This window comes from Fundulus heteroclitus, unplaced genomic scaffold (assembly GCF_011125445.2).
Source record: "Fundulus heteroclitus isolate FHET01 unplaced genomic scaffold, MU-UCD_Fhet_4.1 scaffold_160, whole genome shotgun sequence".
NCBI lineage: Eukaryota > Metazoa > Chordata > Actinopteri > Cyprinodontiformes > Fundulidae > Fundulus > Fundulus heteroclitus.
The window spans coordinates 359,945-369,409 of record NW_023396572.1 but is presented as its reverse complement, the minus strand read 5'-3'; the positions used below and the strand labels follow the sequence as shown (position 1 = coordinate 369,409).

At 41.0% G+C, this 9,465-nt stretch overlaps 1 protein-coding gene across 6 annotated transcripts in view; it reads left to right on the top strand.

Annotated features, from left to right (window-relative positions):
* Positions 1 to 1,374: 1,374 nt before the first annotated feature.
* LOC105920265 (potassium voltage-gated channel subfamily C member 1) overlaps positions 1,375 to 9,465 on the top strand; it is a 296,659-nt gene continuing 288,568 nt past the window's right edge. For 5 of the 6 annotated variants that reach the window (XM_036129352.1, XM_036129353.1, XM_036129351.1 and 2 more), the window contains exon 1: positions 1,376 to 2,062. In XM_036129352.1, coding sequence (XP_035985245.1) covers positions 1,520 to 2,062 — 543 coding nt within the window. In that variant the 5' untranslated portion in view covers positions 1,376 to 1,519. Of the gene's footprint in view, positions 2,063 to 9,465 lie in introns of all 6 variants that reach the window. The other variant, XM_036129349.1, reaches the window with a different exon arrangement.

Below are 9,465 nucleotides of genomic sequence, written 5' to 3'. Positions count from 1 at the left end.
TTTATCAAGTCATCTTAATCAAAAGAGGTTTTCTTAAGTAAAGGATTAATAACAGCCACTTAAAAGCCTGTGGTACATAAAAATTTAGGATAGATTAATCATGTCTAAATCATGTCCTTAAACAACTTGGTTGGGATTGGGTCTAATTTTACAAGTTGAAAGTTTAGACCGAAAGATGTTTGCTACTCCTTCTCCTTGTCCCGTAGTTCTGTAAATTGTGGAAATTTAAACAATTAGAGGGAGTTGACTCATTTGAGTTGTATTAATTTTTATGATTTGTTCCTTTTAGATCCGTTTGTGATCTGTTCAGTTTTGGCCGTGGGCAAGACACTGTTTCAATAGGGTAATGGGTGGCTAACAGTACAGAAGCTACAGAGAGGGGTGTTAACCTAAGGCTCTGCTTCCTGGTCTGGACCCTGGGTTGTCAGCATTTTGGAGAACTAATAAATCTGGCCAGATTCCTAGAAAGAAGAGCTGCACCATCCAAAGTGGGATGGATGCCGTCTCTCCAGATCAGACCAGGTTTTCCCCAGAAAGTTTGCCAGTTATCAATGTAGCCCAAGTCGTTTTCAGGACACCACCTAGACAACCAGCAGTTGACTTATGACATGCGGCTAAACATGCCATTACTGGTCAGATCAGCCAGGAGACCACAGAAAATGATGGAGCCTGACATTGTTTTAGCAAGCTTACACACCGCAGCGACATTAATTTTAGTGACCTTCAATTGGCATAATCCGGTGTCATTACTGCCAGCGTGAATAACAATCTTACTGGATTTAGGCGTAACAAAAAATGCCTCTTCCAGGCATGTCTAGGATGGTCGAATCACAAAATGGACGAAGCTAAGCCAAGGAGGTCAATCAGGTGAGCCAAAATGATCAGAATGGGTGGGACTGCGCCTGTGGTAAATTATTGATACGTCAGCTCTTTTTTGGTAAATGTCTTGAGATGGAAGAACTGGAAGAGAGCGTACAAACTTTTTGGAAAAAATGAGGAAGTTATTTTGAATTTTGCTCTTTCCCTCAACCTTTTCTAATGCTATACTTCAAAATGCGCATTAAAAACGTTGATGGCAACACAGCTATTGATAAACAGCCTACCTGAATTTAAATAAACAAAAATATACCACATTTTTCACTCCATTAATTATAATGCAAGTGCTAAACCTATCCCCTAGTCCAGAATAAAAGTGAGTAAAAGGTCCTCATTTTACATCAAAGTCCTCACTTTATCAGTAAAATGAGCAAAAAGTGTTTTTGCTCAGCTGCAAGTACAACACACACACACACACACACACACACACACACACACACACACACACACACACACACACACACACACACACACACACACACACACACAGTGACAGAACTCCTCCTCCTTCGTGGAGTCTGCTGGCCTCTTTCTCCTCACCGGCACTGTCCTGACAGAGCACTGAGCAGGAACCATCGGTGGATAAGGGAGAGCATCATCCGCAGCAGTTGGGCGCAGGATCAAAGCATGCCCCAGGGCAGCCATGACTTGCTCGGCGTCAGACAGCGAGAAGATTGTGATAAACTGCGGCGGGATCCGACACGAAACCTACCGGAGCACTTTGAAGACACTGCCCGGGACACGCTTGTCTTGGCTGACCGAGCCCGACGCCTACAGCAACTTCGATTACGACCCTAAGTCGGACGAATTCTTTTTCGACCGCCACCCAGCAACCTTCGCGTTCATTCTAAATTACTACCGCACCGGTAAGCTTCATTGTCCAAATGATGTCTGTGGACCGTTATTTGAAGAGGAGCTCGCCTTTTGGGGCATTGATGAGACTGACGTCGAGGCGTGCTGCTGGATGAACTACAGGCAGCACCGCGACGCAGAGGAAGCATTGGACAGCTTTGAGACTCCTGAGCCAGAGATACCCGAGGATGATCCAGCGCTCATCGGCGGAGTAGATGGAGACCTAAAGCGGCTCTGCATGCAGGAGGATGGCCGTAAAGCGACTTGGTGGGAAGTATGGCAGCCCAGGATGTGGGCGCTGTTCGAGGACCCTTACTCTTCCAAATACGCCCGAGTGAGTGGCAGAATTTCAGTATTTCTTCACAATGCTCATTTCCCAACACTTTTACACTTTATATTAATTTGGTTCCAGTTACAAAGTTCGAAAGATTTTGATCATAATGCGTTTTTTAAAGCAAAACTGAAGCCATTTTCCAATTGATACTATATTTGTACACATATGAGAATTTAGATCCGACCTGTTCTTTGTCAATCCTCCGGCTTGGTTAGTGTGTAGTAACTCACTTTCACTTACTTTTCATTTTAAATGGCACATTTTTTTTTTACCCTACATTGGTTATGATTACTAAGGTATTGCGGTCTGTGCCTGCTAGATATAAGGTTTTCCATAAAAACCCTTACCATCAGATCACTTCTATTGCCATCTTAGCTAAAATGCTTTTATTCTTTATCTCTAACTGAACAATATATAAGTTGAAACTAATTAAAAATAGCTACAAAGAAAATTTCTAAACTACTATTGGTATACTAACTGTCTGGAATACTGAATAGTACACCCTGGCACTTTACCATTACATAGTTCAGTTAAGTTTTGTTAATCTATTTGTTAATAACAAAAAAGAAAGCATTAGTCAAGACATGATACAGTATATGCAAAATATTAATATAATGTTAGTTTCTTTTTTTAGTAGCTCTCTGTGCTGCGTAACAACACTTTTTGCTCCCATGTCTGTCTAAATACCTTGGCATTCTGTTTATTGGTGCCTACCATAGGAATGAAAGGAGAGTGGTGCATTGCAAGATGAAGCAAAGAGACACATACCACCGTTCACTTTTAATCAGGATATTGCTTCTATATAATGTGTGTGTGTGTGTGTGTGTGTGTAAAGCACCAAGTGAGCAGTTTGCCCTCAAAACTGATTTATTAGAAAACCAGAAAAATGTCTTTGAGGGAGTTTGACACATTCAAATTTGTGATGGCAAGATGACAAGGTAGCTATTTTGGTATGCCTTTAGACTGCAGTGTGCGGTACTGATCAAAAGAGATCCAGGGAAGGAACCAAGACAAGCTTGTGAATGGGTCATGGTTTATTGATGGCAGAAGGTGGGAAATGCTGTGTGGTGAGATCCAACAAATGAGCTACAGAGCTACAGATTGGTGATGGTATTTCTGAGAGAGAGAAGACTTGGTACACTTTTTACAGTGCATTGTGTAAAAATACAGTGTTGCAGTTTGATGAACATGGGGCTTCATAGACACAGACTGATCAAGGTGCCCATGCTGACCTGTGTCTTTTAAATTAAATGCAATTTAATTGTATTCATGTATATAGCACCAATTCACAACACATGTCATCTCTAGGCACCTTACAAAGTCATATTCAATCAAATCATCCTGAAAGAATGTTGACCCACAGTGGACAGTCGTCTGCCGACAACGATGGCTTTGCAGCAATCCCTCATACTGAGCACCCATGAAGTGACAGTGGAGAGGAAAACTCCCTTTTAACAGGAAGGAAAACCTCCAGCAGAACCAAGCTCACCTGCTTCGACCAACTGGGGGTTAGAGAAGACAGAGCAGAGACATCAAAAGCACAGAAGCACACATTGTTCCAGTAATTCTTTCTATGGTATGGTAATGACAGATGATCTGCCACCCTGGATGGTGTCACAGCTAACAGAACACCAGACCAGTTGTACGTACTATGAAAACAAAAAAGACAGACAGAACAAAAATGTTAAAAGTTGAAATGACAATACACATGGCAAAATTGTGGAACAGTCGGAAAACTCAACAGAGTGAGAAAAATACATCTTGATGTCCTCCAGCAGCCTAAGGCTATAGCAGCATAACTACAGAGATAGCTCAGCAATACCCAAGTCACTCTAACTATAAGCTTTATCAAAAGGGAACGTTTTAAGCCTAGTCTTAAAAGTAGCTAGGGTGTCAATGACTGAGCAATGGAAGGAGATGGCCTTATTGTTTTTTTATTATTGGATAGTTATTTAGATGTGCATTGCTTACTTGAGAACATATGGCAAAAGAATGCCCAATGAGAAAAAAAAACATGCTGACAGAGGCAGTGGGCTATTTTGGACAGGGTTCTGCTGGAAAACTTTGGGTCCTGATATCCATATTGATGTTTTTTTCCACATATTCTATCTGGCAGTGTAGCATTAAGAATTGCTATCTTAATGCCAAAGAAAGCCACACAGATTTACTTTCACAAGTGGAGCATTACTGCTGTAGCCATAGTACTCCGCTTGATTTATATATGCAAAAAGCTTTATTAGATTTTATTCTAGGAATATTTCATGTTCAATTGACAGAAAAAACAGCAAGGTAGAAGAAAAAAAGAAGAGAAAAAGATTAGACAACATGTTAATCACCAAGTGAGCAGTTTGCCCTCAAAACTGATTTATTAGAAAACCAGAAAAATGTCTTTGAGGGACAGGATTTTATTTGTCGTTAGGGTTCAGGACAGACGGGAGGAAATATGATGCCGATAATTAGGGCACCACATGTGAGCTAAACGGGTCAATCTGAGCATCAGTGAGCAACAGCACCAGGCCTCAATAATAATAATAATAATTTCACCCTTTCTCTCTTTTGAGAGAAAGGGTGAAAAATAGAGGAGAGGAAAAGGAGAGCACAAGATAACATCCTCAGACTCTGATTCTACACCTGCAAAGAGAGATATGAAAGCAACAGCAAAACAAGCAAACAAATAAAGTATTACAGGTACATACAACCAATGCCTTGATACCATCACTGAAAAATACACACACAGTATTATTCAATACGGGATGTATAAAGTGACAGCTAAACCTAATGACAGGGGTTTTCTGTATAGAAGTGAATCTGTAAGCCAGTGTTGTAGTACTCGAGTCCGAGACTCGAACTCGAGTCTGAGTCATTAGCTAAATTTAGAGACTCGTGACTTGACTTGGACTTGAGCACTGATGACTCAAACTTGGACTCGGACTCCTACATTCAGATCATTCTGACTCGGAAATTGAGAAAAAGACTCGACTTTCTTTTTTTATCATTAGGCTATAATTTCAATATGTCATTAGAATATTATTTGGTGTAAGATTTTAATATCTAAATGGCGTACCGCGCACGTGACGTCACCATCTCATGAGCAACGCCCCTTGCCGCTAAGGTCGGGCAAACAGTGTGAGAGCGCACGTAGCAACCAGCCATTACACATGCAACAGATACAACGATATGACCAGAGCTGCAACTAACGATTATTTTAATAATCGATTAATCTGTCGATTATTAGTTCGATTAATCGATGAATCGGATAAAAAATTAAATAATAAAAAGCATTAATTTTCAACCCTTTATTGAAAAATATAACTGACAGTGCAAAACATATTTAGAAAGTGCACAAACAGATTGCTCCTTGAACATCCCTGAGCTGTTAAAGTAAAAAAAATAAAAAAATGGACTAACACAAAAAACATATACACATCTCAGGTATACTTTACATCTGCCAAATTAAATATATAGGCTTTTTTAAAGTGCACAAAAAGATTTAGATTTTTGTTTAAAGGCACTTGAGCTGTGTTAGGAACAATAAATAATTTATAACAAATAAAAAAAAAAGTACAAATCTGAAAACATAACCGCATTTGTTTGAACGTCTGAACTTATCTGCTACACTACTACACTCAGACTCACAAACTCTCTCTCTCTCACACACACACACACACACACACTCACTCTCTCTCACTCTCTTTGTTCGGACATTTTGCATTGCAATGCAAAAATGTTAGCATGTCCACATGCTCCTGGCTCAGGCTGGCTCTTTTCTTGGAGGCTATGTTTCTGCTGCAGAAAACAGCCGTTCAGATGGTGTTGAGGTGGCAGGGATGCATAGCTAAGACTTGGCTAGCCTGGCCAACATGGGATATCTGTCATTGTTAGCCTTCCACCACAGTAATGGGTTTTCTTCCTTGGCAAGGCTTTTTTCTTCAAGGTATGTAAGAACTTCTTTCCTCACTTGAGTGTGGACATCCTCAGCTTGGCCTGCTCTATCATCTTCTTCACCATCAGAACCAAGGAGTGAGTCAAGTAGAGTGGCTTGAGGCGTTGATTCAGTAGCTGTAGTATCGGTGGAGGTAACACTGCAACTGCCATGCTGCTGCACATCCATCTTCCTTCTCTCTTCAAGTACCATTGTTTGCACTTTAGTTTGAACACGTAGGACTTCTTCAGGTGAAAGAAACTTGTTCAGTTTCCTAAACCTTGGGTCAAGGACCATCGCAAGAATCACTGTGTTTTGTGCGCTATCTGAGAAAGTAGTCTCCCTTTTCCATCTCTCCTGCAACTGCTGCACAGCAGTGAGTTGAAAAGCCCGCAGCGGGGCTGACTCGTAGACAGCACACTGGGTGGACTTCAACAGCCCCTTCACAAGTGGAGGTATTGTAGATATTGTTGCATATTTCTGTCCAATCATGAACACAGTGGCACATTCAAAAGCCTTGAGGACTGTTGAAAGCTCTTCCAGCAGACTCCACTGGTCTGGTTTCAGATCTAGGTACCTTTTGCCTCTCTGTGTGACAGAGCTGTCAGACAGTGTTGCTGTTACAGGCCACCTTTGCTCAAGCAGTGGGCTTATCGTGTAGAATGTGCTATTCCACCTGGTGCTTACGTCTTGGACAAGGCTGTGCTCAGGTGTGTTCATTTGTTGTTGTTTCTCTCTGAGCTTACTGCAGGCTAGCTCACTTTTCTTAAAATGTTCTACCAGACATCTTGCAGCCCCAACAGCTTTTTCAATGCTTGGATTCTTCAACGCAGCGTTGATCACAAGTTGCAAAGTATGGCCAGTGCAACGGACAGAGGACCACCCATGCTTCTCCTCCAGGATATTTGCCGCAGCAACAATGTTAGCACCATTGTCATGGACTATGGCAATGATTTTGCTTGGAGGAATTTCAAATCTGTCTACTACCTGCTCCAACCACTCTGCAATGTTAGATGCAGTATGTCTGTCCTGCAGTGGCATGGTGGTGAGGGAGATTGACTGCATGTCCCAGTCATCTGTGATGTAGTGGCATGTGACACCAAGGTAGGCTTCAGTTGCTACACTTGTCCAAACATCAGTGGTGAGAGCAAGTTTGCTGTTGTTGGTGTTTATTGCAGTCTTCACTTTCTTGAATGTTTCTTCATATTTTCTCTCCATGAGCTTTGTAAAGTGGGTCCTGGAGGGCAGAGTGTAACCAGGGTTCAAGGTGTGGATCATTTTAGTGAAGCCCTCATCTTCAACCATCGACAGCGGCCTCATGTCAGTGACAAGCATGTTGAGGATACTATCTGTCAAGACAGCAGCTTGCTGTGGTGTACATGAAGCATTTCCCATCAAGAAGCCTCTCATGGTTTGCTGTTTTTTTCCGGAATCAAAAAGATAGTATTAGTATGTGTAATAGCACAAATTACTTTAATACATACTTACTTGTTGTTTTAGCTACTTGTTGTGTAAAGGCAATAAATAATTCATTACATTTAAATAAGCGCTTTGAGTGCCAAGAAAAGCGCTATATAAATGTAATGAATTATATACACACACACACATATATATATATATATATATATATATATATATATATATATATGAAGAGTTCAGATGCAAAAGCCTCTAAGTGCCATTTGAAATTTTCTTCTAAAATGACCATTTTTATTAAGCTTGTATATTTAATTTCAGTAAATACACTTAAATGACAATTAATAGGTAATCTTCATTGCCATTTAAGTGAAATTACTGAACTTAAATATACAAAATTGATAAAAATTATCATTTTAGAATAAAATTTCAAATGGTACTTAGAGGCTTTTGCATCTGAACTCTTCATATATATATATAATAAGAAAATAATACATTTTTAAAAATGTACAATTTAAAATGAATATTACAAATTAAAATTAATCGTTTTCTATTTCAATATATCTCAGAAATGCTGTTTTTACTGTAATTTAGATCAAATAAATGTAGCCTGGGTGAGAATTTACAGATTGAAATATTAATGGGCCAAAAAAAAAGGCAAGGGAATAAAAATGTGTCTTTTGTCTTGCTAACTATAACGTTATACGTTATATGCTTTAGCCTAGTAACGTTACTGTTTTTAACGAGCTAACACTAACGTGTCATGCTTATTAAGCTGGATAACGAGTAAACACCAGCACCAGAAGAGCTACTGGAGGGACGTTACATACCTTTTACTTCAAAACGGAACAAAAGTAGTAATTTGTAGTGACTTACCCTGCTGTTGAACTCCCTTCCTCATCAAGAACTCCAACATGTTTTCGTTTTAGGTGCTGCATCATCACCGTGGTGCTCCCGTGCCAGGCCATGTCGCTTTTGCATATCTTGCAATTAACACACTTTTTTGATTTATTTAGTATTCCCACACCTTGGATGATTTAGGTCGTACTGATTTCTCTGCCTCCGCCATGTTTCAGAACACTGTTACGGGTCTCTCTGATGGTCTTTCCTCTAACGTTAACTCCGCTCTGTTCTTTTATTTTCTTTCTCGTCAGCTCTGCTCTGCTGCGCGGCGCGCTCAACTTTTTCTCTCTGCTCAGCTGCGCGCGCTCAACATGTGACGTAATAGTCGGGGGGGAATAAAAAATAAAATAAAATAAATAAATAGTCGCGCGACACAACGAATCGATAATGAAATTCGTTGCCAACTTTTTTAATAATCGAATTTTATCGATTTTATCGATTCGTTGTTGCAGCCCTAGATATGACCGACTTTTCCGCTGTTAAACTTTCACAAGAGGATGTCCAGGCGCCCATTTTACTGGTAGAACTGTGGAACAACATACCAACGTTTAGCTCAAACAATGGCTTGAGTGTCGAGGTCTTAGAAAGACTGGAAAACAGGCCGAGTTGATAGAACGGTAAGTCAATGTTTTTCTCCTGCTCGGCGTTCATGGCGTCATTGGCCGTTTTTTCCGTTTGTAGTCACCGTCCAGGAATCGGTATAAATTGTTCGGCCCGCCGAACAATTTAGTCCGGTCCGGTGGCCAAACGCATTATCATTATCCAACAGCTGTATCTCCTCGCTGCATCGACCGATCTGCAGCAGATTTTTTGTGAGTCATGGGCCGGAGCCGTGGCGGTGCACTAACCCCGCCGGCCGGCCGGCACCGTGGCGGTGGCCAATAGGCCGGAGTGCGCTTCGCTGCGAGGGCCGATCGACGCCGCTTGCAGCTTTAACATCCTTCATATGCGGCCTATCAGCGTACCTCGAGTCGCTGTTGCACGTTCCATAACAACAATGTTTAAAAACCATGGTTAGGAGACGTCTTAGACTTGGAAAAAGCAGTCGTTTTACCGAGTAAAACCAAGGGTAACTACAGCGAAAGAGTGGAGGAAAACGCATATTTGCCCTGTACGTGATATGACGTCACGTTCTAAAAATAGCTCGCTCGCGGAACGCCAT